This window comes from Artemia sp. Qi Xiang Cuo, chromosome 10, assembly GCF_049724085.1.
Source record: "Artemia sp. Qi Xiang Cuo chromosome 10, ASM4972408v1, whole genome shotgun sequence".
NCBI lineage: Eukaryota > Metazoa > Arthropoda > Branchiopoda > Anostraca > Artemiidae > Artemia > Artemia sp. Qi Xiang Cuo.
In genome coordinates, this window is record NC_142803.1 from 72,154,799 (window position 1) to 72,177,434 (window position 22,636).

Here is a 22,636-nt window from a genome sequence, read left to right on the forward strand (position 1 = left end):
GGACAATCCTATGCAGTAAAAATTTGAGGCGAACTATTTGGTTAAGAACAATTTAAACATCAGATGTTAAAACTCTGGAGTTAGCACAGCCCTCCAGAGCCCAGGGACAGGCATTGTAAGTTATACTCTGGGGATATATAGGGTTCTTATAGAAGGGATGATCGTATAAACTTCAAAGAGGGCTCCATTTGATTGAAAATATAAAGTTCTAGTTCACTTTTAAAGAGTCAATAGAGACAGAAGGTTAATTAGCCACCCCCCACCCTTTTTCTTCAAACCCATCCGATAAAAATTTTGAGATAGCCATTTTGTTAAAAATAGTTCAAACATCAGATAAAATAAACTCCGAGGTTGACACAAACCCATTTTTTCACTTTGATATTGTTACTTTGATACCAGTTTTGATACTTTGATGAAGATTTGATTTTAAGAAAAAAATTGATTTTGAAATAAGGAATTTTTAAAAACTTGAAACTTTTTATAATCAAAAACGAACAAAAATTAATTAAAAAAAAACTTTCCAAAAAAAATTTTTTCGAATAAAATTAAAAGCCATTTTAAACTTAAGATCAGGAGATACAATTAGTTTTTAAAATTCAAACTCAAAACGACCAGATATTACTATTAAAGAATAAATGAAACCCAAAACGAACAGAAATTAAATAAACAATCATACAACAATCAATAATGTAAATGAATAAATAGATCTTAAAGCGAGTAATGATTAGATTGAATATGAAAATCAAGATTTAAACGAAAAATAAAATTCCTATTGAAGTATAAATGAAACTTAAAACGAACAAAAATTAAACAAACAATCAATGCAAACAACCATACAATAGATATTAATGTAAATTAATAAATAAATCTTAAAACGAGTGAAGCTGTAATTTAATATATAAATCAAGATTGACACTAACAAAACTCACTACCCACACGAGGTTTTGTCTGACCTCCTTCTCTCTCTGCAAAAGTTTGAAACCTACTGCGTCAGTGGCGCGTTAATGATAAAAATATGCGTTTTTAACAGTATTGGAAAGTATAAAAAACCTCAAATATAACACTTTATTTAAAATTATATTAATTTTTGAAAAATCAATAAGTTCAAGAATCTATTTCACTGTAATTTTATTTTAATTTTCAATGCTGTGAGAACTGGAAAAGAAAATATTTGTAAAATAATTCGTTCTCACTGAAGCACTATGACGGAAAAGGCCTTTGGTTTTTATTTACAGTTAAGAAAGGAGGCAGAACCCAAACCCTAGTTTGTTGTGAAAATATGTTTATCTTGAACAACTTTAAGAAGACCTAATAAATTAAACTGTATGTGCCATGTATAATGGTCTTAGTTTCTGAAAGTTCATCAGTTCAAAATGTTACTATAATTTTAATGTTTATTTTCAATTAAGTACAAAAGAAAATATTTGTAATAAAATTGGTCTTCAGTAAAGCGCCAATGACGCAGTAGGTTTTATACTTTTAGAGTGAGAGAAGGAAGCGATGCCTAAGCTCTTGTTTGTAGTGGTTTTTATTCATTTCAAGCTTAATTTGCATATTCAACTCATGTTCCACTCGTTTTAAGATTTATTTATTTACATTAATATCTATTGTATGTTTGTTAGCTTTGATTGTTTATTTAATTTCTATTCGCTTTAAGTTTCATTTATACTTCAATAGGAATTTTTTTTTTTAGTTTTAATCTTGATTTTCATTTTCAATCTAATCATTACTCGCTTTGATGTATTTATTCATTTATACTATTACTTGTAGTATGTTTTTTGCTAGGATTGTTTATTTAATTTCTGTTCGTTTTGGGTTTCATTTATACTTTAATAGTAATTTCTGGTCGTTTTGAGCTTGAATTTTAACAGGTATTTGTATCATCTGAGCTTAAGTCTAAAATTGCCTTTACTTTTCTTTGAAAAACTTATTTTTCGGAAAGTTTTTTTTTAATTAAAAAATAGAAAATGGGAGGTGTAGAAAAGAAAACACTTACTTCTCAGCTGTAGCTTGTAGAGCTGGAAACACTCCAAAAATAGAGCCAAGCTTTAATTTGTGTTTCTGAGTATCTGCTAAGAAGGTCAAGGTTTCCAAAGATAGTTTGACAAGCTCTAAGTTGTTTTCTCCAAGAGCATAAGCAAGGAACTGGGGACAGGTTGCGTCCTGAACAAAATAAAAAACAAAAACTGAAATAAAATATTACCAAGAAATATTTGTAGGAAAGAGGATGACAATCCCCAATGACTACTTATACAACCCTGCAAAACGCAGAGTGCCAATGTGTCAGGGAAATGGGTATAAGATAATTTGGTACTGTTCTATGAGCTGGCTGACCACGCGAGACAGATAAAAACCTGTTAGTCTGCAATGATAAGCGATTGAATGAATATGGATTTTAAAATTACGTTTGGCATTTGCCAAGGACCGAAAAGATGCAGTTAAATTTTTAGGTTAGGTTAGGATTCTATAATTTTGTTCACAAACTATTATATTTTTATCCTATTTTGTTTTATTTTTACCCCTGTTTTATTCAGCGTTTCATAGGAATTCCCGGGTATCTGTCTCGCGTGTTGTGGACTAACAGGTTTTTATCCTATCTGATCTTCGCATTCTCGCGATGTCTCTCAGCTAATAGAACAGTGCCGATAATTTCCTAGATGGATGGGTATGGAACTACTGCTGAAATATACGCTTTATATCCCTAAATAAAGAAGTCGTAATCTTTCAGATCTATTTGGCCCACCCCCTACCTATGTACGTGTATGTACATAGTATATGCACGTGTATATACATAGTATGTACGTGTATATAAGGTTACCCTTACCTATGTATGTACTATGTACCCCTTACCTATGTATATCACAAAAAAATGGTGATATATAACATAGAAATATCTTTTTCTCTTTTGAATCTTACCTAATGACAATTCTACCCCAATCAGCAAACAATTAATGAAATAGGTGGACATATAAAAAGTACTAGATAAGATAACTTTATTTCTGGATCTTAGCCCTATATATCTATCTACAGTAAATATACAAACTAACATTTTATCAGACTGGAGTAAGATAAAGCCAAGAAAAATTAGGCGTATATCAAATAAAAGTACAGCAAAAAAGGAAGACAAAAACACTATATTGCTGAAACTGAATGAGCAAAAAATTAAGCATAGTTTTAAATCAAATGAAATTTCACAATCTTTTCAAGCAATACAAGAGACCTAACTTTGACAGCAAAATCTCTGTCAATTCCTCAGCAACAAACTAGCCTATTGCAAGGCCGTACCCAGGATTTTTTTTTTCGGAGGGAGTTTTACTGAAAAAAATTTTCGGGGGGTCTTCTACACCAAAAAACCTCAAAAAATGCATACAAAATTTGTTTATATCCATTTTTGTTAAGTTTTTACGAGTCAGAAAAACGTTTTTTTTTTTTTTTTGGGGGGGGGGGGGGTTAACCCCCCAAGTCCCCCCTCGAGGTACGGCCTTGGCCTATTGACATAATCAGAGCAAACTTTGATCTATCAGTATAATACTTGTTAATGTAGACACCTGCTTTTAGCCAGGTATGTAATTACAAAATCCTATGTTTATGAAACAGTGGCATCAATTCACAAGAATGTAGGGGGGAGGGGTAGTGCATTTCTCAAAATTTAGGGGGAAATTTTGTCTATTTATTCAATTTTTCAATGTAAATTAAGAAAAAGGCATTTTTCAATGGGAATACCGAATAAAGATATTTCTCAAATCCATGAGGAGGGTCTAATGCCTTGTCTCCACCCTTTGAAATTCCTGTCAGGGAAAAAATTAGATTTAAATAGTACAGTGTAACAGCCTATTTTATAAATGAGAACAATTGTTTGAAAGTAAACTGTTGAAAACTGGAAGCTTATCAAAATATATGTTTAACAATAATGCGGAGGATTTATTTAGAGGTAGCCTAAAATACAAGATAAAGGATAAAACTAAAGGACAAAACATTTTAGGATTATTATTGTATTATTTTACCAGATCTGAATTGGTTTAATATGACTCTTAAAGATTGATAAATAACCTTAAGAGCAGTAGTTGATATTAGACAAAAATAGAGCAAGTAAATATCAAATAACTACAACAACTTCTAACAACTCACGGCAGCACCAAACCGCCTGAGGCCAGCACAGCTACGCACGCTCCTCCTCCATCCCAATCTATTTAAAGCCTCTCTCTTTACACCCTCCCAGGTAGTTCCTATTTCCCTTCAATCTTTCTTAATAACTTCCTCCCATCCCAAACCTTTCTCTAATTATAGCCCTAGAAAGGGGGATTGGACCACTCTTTCCGTAAAACCTACTGTTTGAAATACGGTCAGTATTTCAAACACCAGTCTTATTCACATAAAGCTGGTAGTAAAGATAATTTCGAAGACCACACTGCCTTTCCATGACGATAAATAAAAGTTTAAATAGGGATAAAATCCTTTTAATAGACAGTAGCGGCGTTCATTTTCGCCGTTCTATGTAAATCCAATCCATGACTTTAGAATTAAACAGTTCGTTTTTACCTTTATTTAAAATATCGCATTTCTTAGCCGTCCTTTGGAACGCGGTTCTTCTTTTTTAATACGTCATTTTTAGAACACAGAGCTGAGCCACACACTCCGTTTAAGAACTTTAGTTTTACTTTTGAGCGTCAAGTTCTAAAATAAAAAACACATGACAGAAAACAAGTTTATTGATATTTAATTTTGTAGATTTTGTTGATAGGGTCTTTCATCTAAAAAATGGTAGTGATTTGTTTTTCGTATATGTGGCAGAGTTTTGAAATCTTCAGAAAGTTCTGGAAGCATTTTTGGGATAAATTGCTTTCCAAACTTTCAAAAATTCCTTAGGGGTCATCGGAAAAATCATCGGAGGAATTTCTAGATATCTTAGATTACAACTAATACTAAGAAACTCCAGCTAACCCCAGGTTTCAATACCCTTAGGAATATGTTCAATTGTTCAAACGTCTTAAGCTAAAAATGTAGAAAGGACATTTGGCTGACTAAGTGTTAGGCTAAGTGCCACAACTATGAGTATCGTCCATATTATGGAGTAAAAAATACTTTCTTAACATGTTTCCCTATGTGAAGTCCACTATTTAGGATTGCACCCCCATTTCAACTAATCTAATGTCTATGCCCATTCATAAGCATTCAAAAGCAAGAGTGCCCATTTGCACTCTATAGAATGGTGCAACAGTCACTCAACAGTCACTTTCCTCTAGTAACTCTATTGCTTGTTTTGCTACATTCACAAGTATATTTTCCATTTTTGTTGTGCTGGTTGATTGAAATTTTATCTGTGACTTTGAAATTTTATCTGGCTAAGGAAAGCTCTTATAAGCCGTTAAATTGATTTAAAGCAGTAAAATTATGAGAATCAAGCTGCAGTACCACCTGCAAAATGTGTATCAAAACACGGTATTTACAAAAATATCTTTTGAAATTTAAAGCTTCCAGAGAATATTGAGGGGATGTACATATCAATCAAACGACACTAAGTACATCCATGTTATTTTTGAATGAAATTTTTCCACACCCCACCAACCAAACACGCACGTAACACTCAAAAGTAGAAGAGTTTGAATAGTCAGAAATAAATAGAACTGATTGACGTCTCTGATATTTAAAAGAAAATTACACAATAGGCTTTAGGTTTTTTTGTTAAGGGGAGGGAAGGGGAGCAGTAGCCAAGCCCTTGTTTGTAGTAGTTATCGTTTGGTATAACTTGACCAAAGCTTTCGATTCAAGTTTTACTTGTTTTTGGTTTATTGTTTTTCCCAAAATTTGTATTAGTGATTGAAAAAGCGGATAGTGTATTGTTTCTAAAATATAATTCAGTTTTCAAAACTCATTCTATTTTTTTAATTTCTATAATCCAGTATTTTTATATGCCCCAATTTTTTTCGGTCACACATGCAGTGATTGTCATCAGTAGTAAAACTGATATATGAGTTTTAATACTGATGACGGTCACCGCATATGTGACCGAAATATCTAGTGTCTTTTTTTGAAAATGTTATCAATGTTTGTGAAACACTGTCTATTAAAAGGATTTTATCCGTATTTGAACATTTATTTATCGCTGGTGGTAAACAATATTTTAAACGTGGCATTAAACCGAAACACCTTGAAATCTTTCACCAAAGTTTTTGAAGATGTTTTTAAAACGTAAAACTTTAATCCTTTATGAGTCCAAGACTCCAAAGTACTTCATCATATCCATCCTAGAAACCGAAAGAAAATATTTTGAAGAATTAACTTGGTTATTATAATGACTTGCATTTAAATTTATACTAAAATAAACAGTGTTAGCTTTAAATTGATTTAAAGCAGTAAAATTATGAGAATCAAGTTGCAGTACCACCTGCAAAATGTGTATCAAAACACGGTATTTACAAAAATAGTGAAGATTATAACTTAAAATGAAAAAAGCAGAAGATCAAGGACAGAGCCTTGAGGTTCCCCAACATTTAAAGACTACACAAAAGCCATTCCGCTCTTGTGGTTAAGTTAACCTGATACAATTCAAGTAGGACCAATGCAGTTTCACGATTACCACAGTTTTTCAGCTTACAGAAAAGAATATCAGATGAGATAATATTTATTTTCAAAGGCTATCATAAGCTCTAATAGAGCCAAATTCACTTTATATGTCCAGCAAAAGACAGAAAACCAAGAAATAACCAAGACAGCAAGACAAAAGTTAAAAAATCAATCAAGCATAAAAATGGTCAATAAAAATTTAACACAAATTAGTTAAACATAGCATTAAAAAAAATCCATGTCCAACACCAAAAATGAAGTTTATACGGCTAATAGCAAAAGAAAAAAAAGAGGGGGAGGGGGTAAAATGATACTTGATATTACTTTAAGATAAAAAAAACTATCACAGCCTAAAAAAAAAAGAAAAAAAGAAGAAGCTGAACTTGCATTCCAAGCTAAGTACTGTAAAAATCAAAACAATTGAAATCAAACAGTCAAAATTACTGAAGACACAAAAAGATTCAGAAATACAAGAGCCAATAAAAGTACAAGAGCCAAAAATTTCTGTAGCAACTTTAAAGCTAGACTCATCCGTTCTAGCTGATTTATTTGGATTTAAGTCAGAAACCTTTTTTTTTGCATTTTTTTTTTAACTGAGACATCAACCTTAGAGATGTAAAAGAACTAAGAACTAAGAGAGAGATGTAAGAAAAATATTTGTTACTAATTGTTTCAAACCGCTTCTTTAATGATGAATCAATTTTTTTAACTAGAAGTAATAATGTACCAATTAAGTTTTATTTAAGTCAAATTTCTTTGCATAAATAAAAAAAACAATAATTTTCCCACCTAAAAGTAAGTTAAATGCAAAAAAAGTTTTAAAAAGAAAGTAAAATTTAAAACCTAAATCAGTACAATAAAGCCAAATATCCTACCCTTGTTTTCTTCAAGTAACTGTTTGTTTTATTACTGCACCTTTAACCTATACCCATTAGTGGTCTGTTTTTATAATAGTGGCCTCTTTGTAGAAATGAAATTAAAGTTTATTATTTGATGTTGTAAAGTGGCCACCGTAAACGGAGACTTCCTGCAACGGGAGGACGTCCTCTCTGCAGGAGAGCATTTTTTTTAGTGTGGTATAGGGGTAGAAGTACAATAATGCAAAGACCCTTTTCCGCTGCAATTTTTAAGTAACTTAAAGTGTAGGTGGTATTTAGCTTTTTGTAAATATTTAAATAGCTTTTGTTTTGAATTACTGGTGCCACTGAGAGGAGAGGTCGGATTTTTTTAAAAAACAACAAAAACATTAGCAATCTATCAAATTCAAGATAATCTTCTCAGGATAGGAAGTTTAAATATTATGCCAATTTTTGAAAGGACCAGAAACTGTGTCCTGGACAAAGCTTCTGGTTATTATTCGATGTTGTAGAGTGGCCACCGTAAACGGAGACTTCCTGTAACGGGGGGACGTCCTCTCTGCAGGAGAGCATTTTTTTAGTGTTGTATAGGGGTAGAAGTACAATAATGCAAAGACCCTCTTCGGCTGCAATTTTTAAGTAAATTAAAGTAAAGGTGGTATTTAGCTTTTTGTAAATATTTAAATAGCTTTTGTTTTGCATTATTGGTGCCAGTGAGAGGAGAGGTCGGATTTTTCTTAAAAAAAAACAAAAACATTAGCAATCTATCAAATTCAAGATAATCTTCTCAGGATAGGAAGTTTAAATATTATGACTATTTTTGAAAAGACCAGAAACTGTGTCCTGGTCACAGTTTCTGGTTATTATTTGATGTTGTAAAGTGGCCACCGTAAACGAAGACTTCCTGTAACGGGGGGACGTCCTCTCTGCGGGAGAGCATTTTTTTAGTGTGGTATAGGGGTAGAAGTACAATAATGCAAAGACCCTCTTCGGCTGCAATTTTTAAGTAACTTAAAGTGTAGGTGGCATTTAGCTTTTTGTAAATATTTAAATAGCTTTTGTTTTGCATTATTGGTGCCACTGAGAGGAGAGGTCGGATTTTTTTTTAAAAAAACAACAAAAACATTAGCAATCTATCAAATTCAAGATAATCTTCTCAGGATAGGAAGTTTAAATATTATGCCAATTTTTGAAAAGACCAGAAACTGTGTCCTGGACACAGTTTCTGGTTATTATTTGACGTTGTAACGTGGCCACCGTAAACGAAGACTTCCTGTAACGGGGGGACGTCCTCTCTGCAGGAAAGCATTTTTTTAGTGTGGTATAGGGGTAGAAGTACAATAATGCAAAGACCCTCTTCGGCTGCAATTTTTAAGTAACTTAAAGTGTAGGTGGCATTTATCTTTTTGTAAATATTTAAATAGCTTTTGTTTTGAATAATTGGTGCCACTGAGAGGAGAGGTCGGTTTTTTTTAAAAAAACAACAAAAACATTAGCAATCTATCAAATTCAAGATAATCTTCTCAGGATAGGAAGTTTAAATATTATGCCAATTTTTGAAAAGACCAGAAACTGTGTCCTGGTCACAGTTTCTGGTTATTATTCGATGTTGTAAAGTGGCCACCGTAAACGGAGACTTCCTGTAACGGGAGTCCTCTCTGCAGGAAAGCATTTTTTTAGTGTGGTATAGGGGTAGAAGTACAATAATGCAAAGACCCTTTTCCGCTGCAATTTTTAAGTAACTTAAAGTGTAGGTGGCATTTAGCTTTTTGTAAATATTTAAATAGCTTTTGTTTTGAATTATCGGTGCCACTGAGAGGAGAGGTGGGATTTTTTTAAAATAAAAAAAAACATTAGCAATCTATCAAATTCAAGATAATCTTCTCAGGATAGGAAGTTTAAATATTATGCCAATTTTTGAAAAAACCAGAAGACCAGAAACTGTGTCCTGGTCACAGTTTCTGAATATTATTCGATGTTGTAAAGTGGCCACCGTAAACGAAGACTTCCTGTAACGGGAGGACGTCCTCTCTGCAGGAGAGCATTTTTTTAGTGTGGTATAGGGGTAGAAGTACAATAATGCAAAGACCCTCTTCGGCTGCAATTTTTAAGTAAATTAAAGTGTAGGTGGCATTTAGCTTTTTGTAAATATTTAAATAGCTTTTGTTTTGAATTATTGGTGCCACTGAGAGGAGAGGTCGGATTTAAAAAAAAAAAAAAAAAAAACATTAGCAATATATAAAATTAAATATAATATTCTCAGGATAGGAAGTTTAAATATTATGCCAATTTTTGAAAGGACCAGAAACTGTGTCCTGGTCAAAGCTTCTGGTTATTATTCGATGTTGTAGAGTGGCCACCGTAAACGGAGACTTCCTGTAACGGGAGGACGTCCTCTCTGCAGGAGAGCATTTTTTTAGTGTGGTATAGGGGTAGAAGTACAATAATGCAAAGACCCTTTTCCGCTGCAATTTTTAAGTAACTTAAAGTGTAGGTGGCATTTAGCTTTTTGTAAATATTTAAATAGCTTTTGTTTTGAATTATTGGTGCCACTGATCGGAGAGGTCGGATTTAAAAAAAAAAAAAAAAAAAAAAAAAACATTAGCAATCTATCAAATTCAAGATAATCTTCTCAGGATAGGAAGTTTAAATATTATGCCAATTTTTGAAAGGACCAGAAACTGTGTCCTGGTCAAAGCTTCTGGTTATTATTCGATGTTGTAAAGTGGCCACCGTAAACGGAGACTTCCTGTAACGGGAGTCCTCTCTGCAGGAAAGCATTTTTTAATGTGGTATAGGGGTAGAAGTACAATAATGCAAAGACCCTCTTCGGCTGCAATTTTTAAGTAACTTAAAGTGTAGGTGGCATTTAGCTTTTTGTAAATATTTAAATAGCTTTTGTTTTGAATTATTGGTGCCACTGAGAGGAGAGGTCGGATTAAAAAAAAAAAAAAAACATTAGCAATCTATCAAATTCAAGATAATCTTCTCAGGATAGGAAGTTTAAATATTATGCCAATTTTTGAAAAGACCAGAAACTGTGTCCTGGTCACAGTTTCTGGTTATTATTCGATGTTGTAAAGTGGCCACCGTAAACGAAGACTTCCTGTAACGGGAGTCCTCTCTGCAGGAAAGCATTTTTTTTAGTGTGGTATAGGGGTAGAAGTACAATAATGCAAAGACCCTCTTCGGCTGCAATTTTTAAGTAAATTAAAGTATAGGTGGCATTTAGCTTTTTGTAAATATTTAAATAGCTTTTGTTTTGAATTATTGGTGCCACTGGTAGGAGAGGTGGGATTAAAAAAAAAAAAAAAAAACATTAGCAATCTATCAAATTCAAGGTAATCTTATCAGGATAGGAAGTTTAAATATTATGCTGCTGAGACTTGGTCGCTGACTCAGACACAGACGCTGAAGGTAGATGCCATCCAGACAAAACACCTCCGAAAAATCAAGCGCTCCAGATGGTCCGACAGGGTATAAAATTCGAAAATCCTCGGATCCTTCAAGCTCTCACCTCTGTCCAAGCAGCTTGAGTTTCGCTCACTGCGTTGGTATGGTCATCTTTTCTGTCTGCCGGGCCATACACCCACTTGGCTCATCTTCTATTTTGACCCAGCTACAAACGGCTGGAGGCTTCCTAGGCGAAGACCAAGCACCAGATGGGCGGACGTCATCCGTGATCGGCTCGCCTCCAGAAACATCAACCCGGCTGAAGTGACAACCCTCGCCCTGAACCGACCACTCTGGAGAAGACTGACGGCGCTGACGACTGGTTCCCTCTACGCTGGCGACGCTGCCCAGCAAGAGCTTTAAGTAAGTAAGTAAGAAACTGTGTCCTTCATTATTAACCTATTATTCCAGTGTCTGGACTCAATAGGTTTGACTCTTTGCAGCCAACAGTGACAAGTTCTTCTCCAAAACAAGTGATGTCGTAAGCAAAGTCTTCCAGGGCCCTGTCTTGGACCCTACCATATTCCTAATATACAACAATATGGCGAATGGAATTGAAAACAATATCACTTTCTATGCTGACAACTCCAAACTGTTTAAACATATAAATCAACAAAACCTAAAGTGTGACCTTCTTAAAACATAGGTACAAAATTGGCTACTGGAAATTAGCAGATCAGAGTACAGTGTCCTTCATTTTCGTACCAATAATCCCCATCACCAGTACAACATGTCTGAGCTCAAGCCACTCAAAGTCAGTACTAAAGACAAGTCCCAAAGAAGAAGATCTAGGAGTGCTGAAAGATGTACAACTAATGTTCCATGGCTATTGGCAACAAGTAGTCTCAAGAACAAATTCAAACCTTAGTACCCTCAAACGCACCATAAATAGACACGCCTCTAAAGTCTTTTTAAAGCTACAGTCAGGCCTGTTTTGGACTTCCCTCCCCACCCCTTCCTATCAAGTGATAATAACCGAATTGATGGAGTTCAGAGACGTGCCACAAGGTACAAAGCTCACCTACATGATCTTCCTTACAACAAGAGACTTGAATGCTTACAACTGCCAACACTCCCTCTTTACCAAAAACTCAAGCCAGTACTGTATAAGAGGCCACTCACATAAGCTGTCAAAACATCATTTTAATACACAAACATGGCAACATATTTTCTCTAAGTGTGTTGTCAACAATTGAAGTAGTCTTTATGCTGAAACAGTGATTGTACCCTCAGCTACATCCTTCAAGCCAAGACATGACAAGAAATAAAATAAAAGTCATGGAAATATGAGTGGGACTGTCCATTCCATTTAACTTCCCACTCATAACAACTTCTTTTACGTGAGCTTCTTGCTAGGATAAAGATGTCACTTGTCACATCCAATCATTTCGCATAATATTCCTGAAGTTGTTGTTGTGTGGTGGTGTCAGCTCTATACCACTGGAGAATAGTCATCATGGACCATCCTTTCCTTGTTATGTTACCAAGTAGGCATCTCTCCAGCAGACCTCTCTTACAGCATGTCACTGGGCTCTAACACAATGACAAAATGTCACTATCTTTGACAATGAGCAGAACAGACTGACTATGGACATTAATTTTGCTCTGAAGTGCAAATTAAGGTAAGGTAAAAGCATCATATCACTGTCAAATAGTAAGAAGAAGAGGATTAATATATAATCTTAAAACGATTTAAAAACCTAGATGAAAATGGAAGAAAACAAAAAAGTCTCCATGACAGGAAATTTCTACATATTATGAAGAAAGAAATTCATTATTATACTTTGTCTTGGTAACCTGTTTTTTTTATATAGAATAGGGCTCATAGGGAGCCTCCTCATCATAGGGAGGAGGAGGGCAATTGTCATGGTAACAGCCATATATTCTGAAAGAGTTCTACTTTTAACTACCATGCTCTTTTGATATTATAGTGTTTCAGTTAAAATCTTAGATTAGGGACTTCTTTCTATCTAGGAAAATAGTTAGGTTGGGTGAATGAGGCACTCAGGAATGGGTCTAGAGCCTCAGTAATCCCCTGGAGAGGGTATTTTGAAGTACCTACATCTGCCTTTTCCCTATCCAAAGGGCTCTGACCTTTGATGACCTTTAACAACCTTTATGTTTTAAAGTGAAAACTTGAGAAATAGATCTACTGCACAGATGAGATACAGGAGAAGTATCTTGAGCCTTAAATTTTAGCCTAGTCCTGATTAGAAGATTATAAAGATTCATAAATTTATTTTTTAATTTAGGAGAAAAAAGACATAGATTTGGCTTAAAATCCTGCTGAAATAATAGGAATTGCAGATAACACTACAGAATTAATGTTTTCAGCTTCAATCTAGCTAGACAAATTTATCACAAAATCAATTTAGCAGTACACCCATCACACACCCCTGAAGGTGATTTTGAAACATCTTCATATGACCAAATATAATTTTTAGATCCCGATAGAGATGTTAAAGAACGCATTTCACATCTTTAAAATTATTAGATCAGTTGCAACCCAACAGATCTATTGAAACAGATATTGCAGGACACATACAGCTATACTAAAGGTTAAATGACAACGCGATATATATATATATATATATATATATATATATATATATATATATATATATATATATATATATATATATATATATATATATATATATATATATGCTGGATTGAATTTTACTTAAAAACTTAATATATAGAGGGGGCCCAGCAAAAAACATTCCAATCGGGCCCCCACACCTAGTCCATTCGGCCCTACCCCTAGGTCCCAGATATAGCCCAAGGTAATAAATTTCTCCGTTGTTTTGTATCTCTTGATGCTCTGTTAATAGGTAGCTACATTCTTGACCTTTCAAAAGCATTAGCCAAGACCTCTGTGATTGACAAAGAATTCAGATAATTTATATAAATATATTAGCCTATATATGAGTATGTCTATTTCAAAGCTGATACAAATGACCATAAGAAATATTCAGATACAAAAAAAAAAATTTACTATTTTTGAGCCTTTAAACTTTTTAAAATAAAACTGCCTATTGTCACTATGTATCTGGAAGTTATTGGTTTAAGGATCCCCGGTAGCAGCTCATCATTTTCACCATTAAACAAATGCAACTAAAAAGAAAATGTCCTATGCCCCAAAATACCACGTAGAAAGAAATCTATGCCCCAAAATACCACGTAGAAAGTATATATACAAGTGATTTTAAAATGTGGATAACAGTTGAAGGAAACAATACAATTTGATTAATAGAAATATCTTCTTATCATATAATAAATTAAAAATCAAGTATTTTGCATTAGGCATCAAGACATGACTAATTGTAGAAAAAGCCAAGACAAACAAAGATAGTCCAAGTAATTGAGAGGTAAATCTGGGATAAGTCCTTCTTAGGATTGTATGAAAATGATGTTATTTCATTTGTTAACTAAGAATTTTTTAATTTTCTTTTATTCTTTTATCTATCCTAAGGCTATTTATAGGGCCATCAGGGTGGGCACATCGTCAGAAAAGTAAATATTATATTTAGAAATAGCATCAGTTGGGGAATCAAATGATATTAATCTTTTTACTGTAACCAAATAAAACTAATGAAATAAATGGTAATAAACTAAAGTACCACAAGTACATCTTTAATAATTAAAGTACATTTTTAATGAGTCTGCTTGAGTGATTTTAATTGAATTGCTGCATAAATGGAGTAGTATCTCCGATGCTCCCAATTTATTTGTATTGTAAATGAATTTATTAGATCAGCTTTGTTATTTTAGAACTGAAGTATAGGTAACTGCAGCCTCTGCATTCTCGGGTTGTATGGTAGATATGTTGGGTAAGGAATGAGGTTGGTGGTCCTCTGGTGCACTTTTTGACTCTTGCTCTGTCTCCCTTATTAAGAGGACACCATACATATAAACAATACTCAAGTATTGGACAAATGAAGTGACATCAATGAACAAATGTTGAACTCAGAGAATGTATGCCTTAGACATAATAATTGGCAATGTGCTTCGTGGGTTACTTCTGAAGCTTGCTTATCAACCTAGATTCAAAGAGAACCCCATGGTCTTGAACATTCTTCACCCTTGAATCTGATTTAGCATCAATATAATAATGATAATATTGAGGGAGTCTCTGCAAATAGTGCTACACTTGATTTCATTAATAAATATGGAATTTACAGTACACCACCTACACAGAGCATTCAAATCATCTTGAAGTAGCAAAATCTCCTGCTCATTCATAATTGATCTGTATACTTTCACATCATCAGCAAACATTTTTATATTCAAAATTTTCACAGCATATAGCAGATCATTGATAAAAAGGGGGAAGAGTACTTGTCCAAGATAACTGCCTTGCGGAACCCCACTTATCACAGGCATAGGGAATGATTGAGCATTTCCCATAGCAACTTCTTGGGTTCTATTTGCTAGATAGTCTGTTATCCATGCTTTAGTTTGTGGGCCAATACCATATGTATGACATTTCTTGATCGGAAGTTGGATAGAAATTTTGTCAAATACTTTTGGAAAATCGACATAAATACAATCAAACATTACTTCATTATCTGTGATTGAATGAAAATCACTAATCATTCCTAGGAGTTGCAAGAATACCAAAAGCCATGCTGAGCTGTTTCCCATAAACTATTTTCTTCAAAGTGTGCCTGGATTCTGCTCACCCGAACTTTCCCCATTATGCAAGAGAAAATGGATGTTTGAATAACCTAAGCAACCCCCTAGGCCACTCTCTGCCGTAGCGGTGTGCGTTTTTATTATTTACCTGGTCAGCCCGCTGCGGCAAGAAAGGCTTTATGGGAGAAGCAGCTCCATAATGAGGTAAAATCAAATTTCACGAGTGCTTTCCCAAACGTGACTAATTCTGTTCTAGTGATAAACCCTACGTAATTTTAAAATAAAGCGACTAAGGGTGATCTTAGGTAAGTCCGACCCAGGGGTAAATCCGACACACCCGTCTTATTTGGCTCAATGATTACAAATGTCTGTGGTTCCATATGCCATCTTCTTCCTTGAGCTTGGGTACTTGACAACAGCGTTCAATATTTCCGCCATTTTCATTTGCTTTTGTAATAAAGGACCTTCGAAATTTTGTGGAAGGCATTTTTGTTTGCTACGAGGTAGGTAGCAATTTTTAATTGATAGTGAGGAAGAATAGAGAGATGATTAAACAATTCCAAATGGCTGATAAGTGAATAGGGTAGTTTAAGTAACTACTGTAATTTAGTACTATTTTGTTCTCAAATCAGTCAAGAGATACTAGGGGTGTCGGAATTACCCCGGAAAAACACGAATTTGGGGTAAATCCGACATGTCGGACTTATCCCATACAGGATAAATTCTGACACGGGGGTCGGATTTATCCCGTGTATACAATGTGGCTAGTTTTTCGCAATTCTAGCCTAGATATCAGTGTATTTGCCAACTATTCATAATGTTAACAATGCACACACACACACACACACACATATATATATATATATATATATATATATATATATATATATATATATATATATATATATATATATATATATATATATATATATATATATATATATATATATATATATATATATATATATATATATATATATATATATATATATATATATATATATATATATATATATATACATATATATATATATATATATATATATATATATATATATATACATATATATATATATATATATATATATATATACATATATATATATTGTTTTTTCAAATGTTAGTTGATAATTTGCCTCTTATTTTAGTGTTTAGCCAGTGTTTTGTTTCTCCCAAAAAGGAAAAAAATTTTCTCCAAAAGTAGCTGTCTACAAGCATACCCTGGACACAAGCATACAAGTATACCAAAAGAATTCCTAGACTAAGTGCAAAAATAAATCAGCGTGAACAAAATTAGTATTCGTTTCACAAACAATCGTCCAGGTGAAGACTGGTGGCTTGGGTTTAATAAAAGAAACAACATCTCGCTTAAGAAGCCTGAGCGACTTGAAAACCTGAGGGCTGTGCAACAAACAGACTCTTTCATCATTCTTTGATTTTATTACCTGCTACAAAAAACAGAAGAAGAGCTTGACATCTTAGATAAACCAGAATGCTGGTACAACTTGGACAAAACTTCGTTTTGTCGCGATCCTAATAGCCTTCAAATCACTGGCGCGAAAGGATCCCCAGTAACGCGTCGAACTGGTAGGACTGGGCGTGATAACACAACTGTTCTTGCCTACATTAGTGCATCAGGTGAGAAACTACCACCACTGGTAGTTTTCTCGGGGGAAAACACATGGAGTTCATGGCTACCCGTTAAAGACCATCCATATGCATGTTTTGCAGCTACTAAGAAAGGATGGATGACAGCAGACCTCTTCTATAACTGGTTTAAAGATGCTTTCCTCAAGAGACGAAAAAATAATTTGTGCCTCCGTTCTGCAAAAAATGCCATAACAAACCCTCGGACGGCAAGTGTTTTCCCCAAACGTCACTCCCCATCCAGATTACGGCCGCGTTGAGCTGTTTCTGAGCCCATCCCTGTTTTGTCCCCCATTTGCTGCATTACTTCCAGATACGAAAGAACTTTTGTCCCCTTTATTACGGAAAAAATGAATAAAATGTCCCAATAGTTTCTTTTATTTCCTCTTTTTTGTTTATTAGCTGATGGTGCTGCCCAGGTTCTTGCACTCATTTACTTGTCCCCCCTTTTTTTTCCTTTTTTTCAGTTCCCCCTTTAATTTTTATATATCTTATTTTTCGTTCTTTTTTTTTTTTGGGGGGGGGGAGGTGGCTATTTATTTATTTTTGTACCCCCCCCTTTCTTGACCAGTTTTTATTTTTGTTAACTCTTTTATTGACTTACTGTAGTTAAATTATTGACACTTTCTTAGTGTCCCTTTTAATTTATATGTATTTATGTCTTGCTCTTTTTTTTGTGTATATTCGCTTATCCTCCCCTCCCTTTTTTTTATGTCCCTTCTAATTATTTTTCTGATTCGTATTTGTGTAAGTTTAGTTTGACCAGTTTTTATCTTTTTAACTCTTTCATTGAATTTTTACAGTTTTAATTATTGACTGTTAAATGATTGTGCATTATGATTTTTCTCTTTTGTTGTTGTTTTTTGCATTTTTGCCAGTTTTAGCGCAACCATTTATATTTTCGACTCCGAAGTCTGAATTCGGCCCTTTGTGGGCTTGTGATAGTGATCTTTTTGAAATAAATATCTTATCTTATCTATCTTATCTGTCTTGGGTGAAAGGAAGAGCACTTCTTATTCTTGACAGCCATGGCTCCCATTTATCCTTACCTCTTGTGGAACTTGCTTCACAAAAGAACATTACTATTCTCAAGTTACCAGCCCATGTTACATCCCATGTTCTGCAGTCACTTCACAGAGTTATTTTCAAAGGGCTGAAATCGTCCTCTGAGCAGAAGCTCGTGAACTGGCAACGAGCATACCCAGGTGAAGTCTTACCAAAACAAGGACTCGTGGAAATTTTATGTCAGATCTGGGAGACTTACCTTACCCCTCCACTGATTACAAAATCATTTTAAGCGACATAAATTTATGATTCTTCTATTCCACCCCGTATCAACTGCAATGTGATTGACAAGGCAAAGTTTGATCCATCCAAGTTCAAAACAATATGTTGAGACAGAGAAATCAGAGATTCAGAATTTAACAAGAGTGACAAACACAGTGAATACTGCAACTGATCAGATTACTGTTTCAGTGTTGGTGAGTCCAAAAAAGATTCATATGCAGGATAAATCCTTTGAAGAGCTTCTCTTGGACTCAGCACGCCGCCCTCCTCTTGATGTTTCAGCACCCGGGACATCCGGTAGGCAGAGAATTACTCGGGAAGCTGAAATAATCACTTTTGTAGATGCTTTGAGAGGGCTTGAACAAAAAGAGAAAAAAGAAAAGCTCAAGAGCAAAACAGAGAAAGTAAAAGAGAAGACAAACAAGCCAAATCTAAAAAAAAGAAACATCATCTTTCCAGTGAAAACTCTGACATCTCTCTGGGTTCCTCAACTGATGAAATGGACATAAGTTACACTGTTGATCTGCCCAGGGATGTCAGATTTACCCCAGACTTGGGGTAAATCTGACCCCTCTGAGATGGGTGCAGTAAGTCACAGAAACAACAAAACTTGTGAACTTTCTAGATTGTGAAGAATATTAATACTATGACCAAGAACAACGTCAAATGGCTTTTATTGTGCCACCAACTCCAGAAAAAAACTCGATAAGGGAGCAGAATTACCCAAGTTCACCCTATAAAACATAAATTGCATCTAATACAAAAAGGTCAAGAGAAACAAGCAAAACAGTTGGCAAACCAAATAAAATGGAAAATCAAATAGGCACAAGAAAATTACTATGAAAATGAAGTTGACCATCTTTTGGAGTCCAAGCCTTTGCAGTTCTTCAGTAAAGTAAAAAATCTGACTGGCAAAAGTTCTCAACCAGTTGACTTCATAAAGGAGGAGCCTCTAGAGAAAACTGCAAATGATTTAAATACCCATTTTGCTTCAATTGTGCAGTCTTACCCCCTCCCCCTCTTCCATCTGAGGATCCTCCAGTGAATTCAACTACTCCTTTAGATGATATTTCATAGGCAATTATAATCCGTAAACTCTCTTGATTAAAAAGAACTTCTGTTCCCCCTTTGGACAATCCAGTTGCTCTCATTAAAGCATTTGCTAAGAAATTATTATTTACCCTTCAGATAATTTTCAATAATACAACAGAAACAGGATATTTTCCAAAGAAATGGAAGAAAGGGTTTATTATCCCCATTCCAAAAAAGGAGCAGTTAATAATTTCTCTGGTGTCCAGCAGACCATAGTTAAGTCAGTTTTTTAGCAGAATATATGAAAGCTTTGTTGCCCCATGGCTGAAAAAAATTTCTTTTGAAAGTAACTGATCAAAAGCAATTTGGTAACATCCCTAAGAGTTTAACAGTTCATTCCCTTGTTAATTTAATTGATTTTATTTTAAAACACCTGGATGACCCATGGAAAATGGATAAATTTAATTACAATTGGTTTCAGAAAAGCATTTGACCTTGTTGATCACAAAATCCTTTTAGAAAAAATGGCGGAAAAAAACCCAGCTTTATTATTAAAATCATCAAGAGCTTCTTAACAAATAGAGAGCATACTGTAAAGAATAAAGACCAATTTTCAACTTCTCTGCCAGTTTTTTGAGAAATTCCACAAGGAACTGTGATTGGGCAGCCAGGCTTCCTCCTCAAGATAAATGAAATTGCTGCTGAGCTGGAGGACAAATGGAAATACGTTGACGACTTGTCCTTAAAGGAAGTTGTATCTGAGGATTTGAAGAGCAATGTTGCTGGTTTCATCGACCAAGTTACCTCAGAGGCGGCTGAACTAAACATGGTTGTGAATAAAGACAAATGATTGGTCATGACATTTTCTTTTCTTTGGAATCTCAACAGTCTTTCAAACCTCCTATTCCTTCCAAGCTAAAGTCATAAAATAACTTTACTTGGTGTGGTGATTTCTTCTGACCTCTCATGGTGGGAGAATACAAAGACAATTGTAAAAAAAGCTAACAGCACAATCCAGATGCCTATGTTAAAGAAAGTACCCCCAGAAATTGATTATTTGGTAAAATTCTATTTTAGCTACTTCTGGAAAGAGGTTAAGTCCTCTTTCTAGAGAGGTTAAGTCCTCTTTCTATCCTGCAAAGAGGTTAAGTTAGGAAAATGAAACTTTTTTATGGATGGGTCTACAGGCTAAAGTATGTCCCAGGAAGGTATTTTGAAGTACTTACATCCACTCCTTCACTTATCAGTTTCTTTTTCTCTGGCTTTTGTTCTGAAAATGCAATTCCTGCTATTTTAGTAGAATTTTAAGCCATATCAATGTTTTTTCTTTCAAAATTTAGGAAAAGCATTTGTATATCTTTAAAACCTTACAAATTGGGATTGAGCAAAGGATAAATTTGCAGTGGGCCATATAATTTAGCTAATATGAAAGTGAAAATGTCATTGGATGCCTTTTTTTATGCTCTTTCATAATTCAAGAACCAGGGGCAGATCCTGGATTTTTTAAGGAGAGGGGGGGGGGGGCAAAATAGGTTGATATAATAAACATGCACAAGGAACAAGTTTAATTAATGTATTCTTGCATTAATTAAGTAAATTATACTACTTGAGACTACATGGGGGGAGGGGTGCATACCCCTTGGCCCCCTGGTTTCACCATTGTCAAGAATTGTTTCTGGGGTTAGTTGTATCTTGAGCCCTTAGGGCCTCAAAGGTATTTCATTTTTGTAACAACACAAAGAAGTTATCAACACTAGTTAAGTTATTGAAAGGTGGTTGAAAACATGTCACAAATATATAAATAAGTTGTTCAAGAGTAATATATTCTAAAAATACTTATTTATAACATTTCAAACATCATTTATTAAGCAACTCAAGTATAAACCATTTTCCTACCATTTTAAGTTTTTCAAATGCCAACAACAAAAATAGCACTGAATTTAGCAATTCAAAACTTTGCTGTAAACAATTCAGGGTATATTCCAATTCTGGTTACATATTTGCGCATTAGGGGGATCAGGTGGGTAAACTTCAAGGTAAATTTGCATGGGGCCATATAAGTTAGCTAGGATGAAAGTGAAAACAGCATTTAATGTTTTTAATGCTCATTCATTATTCACATAAAATAACTTCAGGGCCCCTTTAAGGGCTCAAGATGCAATTAGCCCCAGAAGCAATTCTTGAATTATAAAAGAGCATAAAAAAGGCAAAGTTAGGAAGCTGAAAACTATTTGGTTATGCTTCATTTTAGCAGAAGATCTATTTTCCAAGGTTCACTTCTAAAAAACACAGATTTTTTAACATCATCAATGGTAAGAACTCTAAAGAGGGATAAGAAATGGAGGCAGGTACTTCAAAATACCTTTCCAGGACACACTTTAGCCTTTAGACCCATCCCTGAAAGTTACATTTTCCTAGCCTAACCATTTTCCAAGATAGGTAGAAAAAAGTAGAATTTTATCGATTGTTTTACTATACCTGTAGGAGAGTCCCTCGGTTAATTGCGTCTTTAGCTAGAGAATGAAAAGAGTGTATAGCTTCAAGAGCATTACTCATATCCATTTTTCCAGTTTTTTTCTGACCTCCTTTAAGATATTTCAAATATCTTGCCGTTAAGGTCCAAGCTAGTGTTGCCAGGTTTTTAGGATAACGTATAGCCCAAACAGTAGTAATCACTAGCCCAAAAATAGCCAGAAGTAGCTAAAAAATAGCGAACGCTATTTCAACCTTATTCTAGCACTGCTATGAGTAAAACGAGGAAGAAATGAAAATGGTATGTCAGATAACCTACACATAAACATAGGTCAAAAGCAAAAAAGAGCTCTGTGAACGAACAAAAATAACAAACCCTCCACGTATGCCGTCGTAAAATTGACAAGTGCTTCATTGAAAACTACAATATATAAAACTAATAAGGCAAATTGTTCTTTACACACTCGGTTTATTGCATGTATACCACAATCAAATATTTCGTGGTAACGAACTGTAAATAAGGAGCAAACCGGCTCAATAGTAACCAAAACTCTAAAAAACGGAATTTTGATACCAATAGATACATCAGAAGCTTCAACTTTTCATGCTAATTTCAAATATATAAGTTTCATCAAGTTTAATATTACCCATCAAAAGTTACTTGCCTGAGAGAATTTTCTGTATTT

The 22,636-nt window shown here is 34.3% G+C and overlaps 1 protein-coding gene across 1 annotated transcript in view; it reads right to left on the bottom strand.

The window, feature by feature from the left end:
* The window catches only part of LOC148948137 (armadillo repeat-containing protein 1-like), a 41,456-nt gene extending 19,369 nt beyond the window's left edge, over window positions 1–22,087 (bottom strand). Inside the window, exons 1-2 of the mRNA XM_089095203.1 lie at window positions 21,957–22,087; window positions 1,997–2,163 (exon numbers count right to left, since the gene is read on the bottom strand). Of these exons, the coding sequence (XP_088951329.1) occupies window positions 1,997–2,163; window positions 21,957–22,040 (251 nt within the window). The 5' untranslated portion in view covers window positions 22,041–22,087. The remainder of the gene's footprint in view (window positions 1–1,996; window positions 2,164–21,956) is intronic.
* Between the last annotated feature and the right edge of the window lie 549 nt (window positions 22,088–22,636).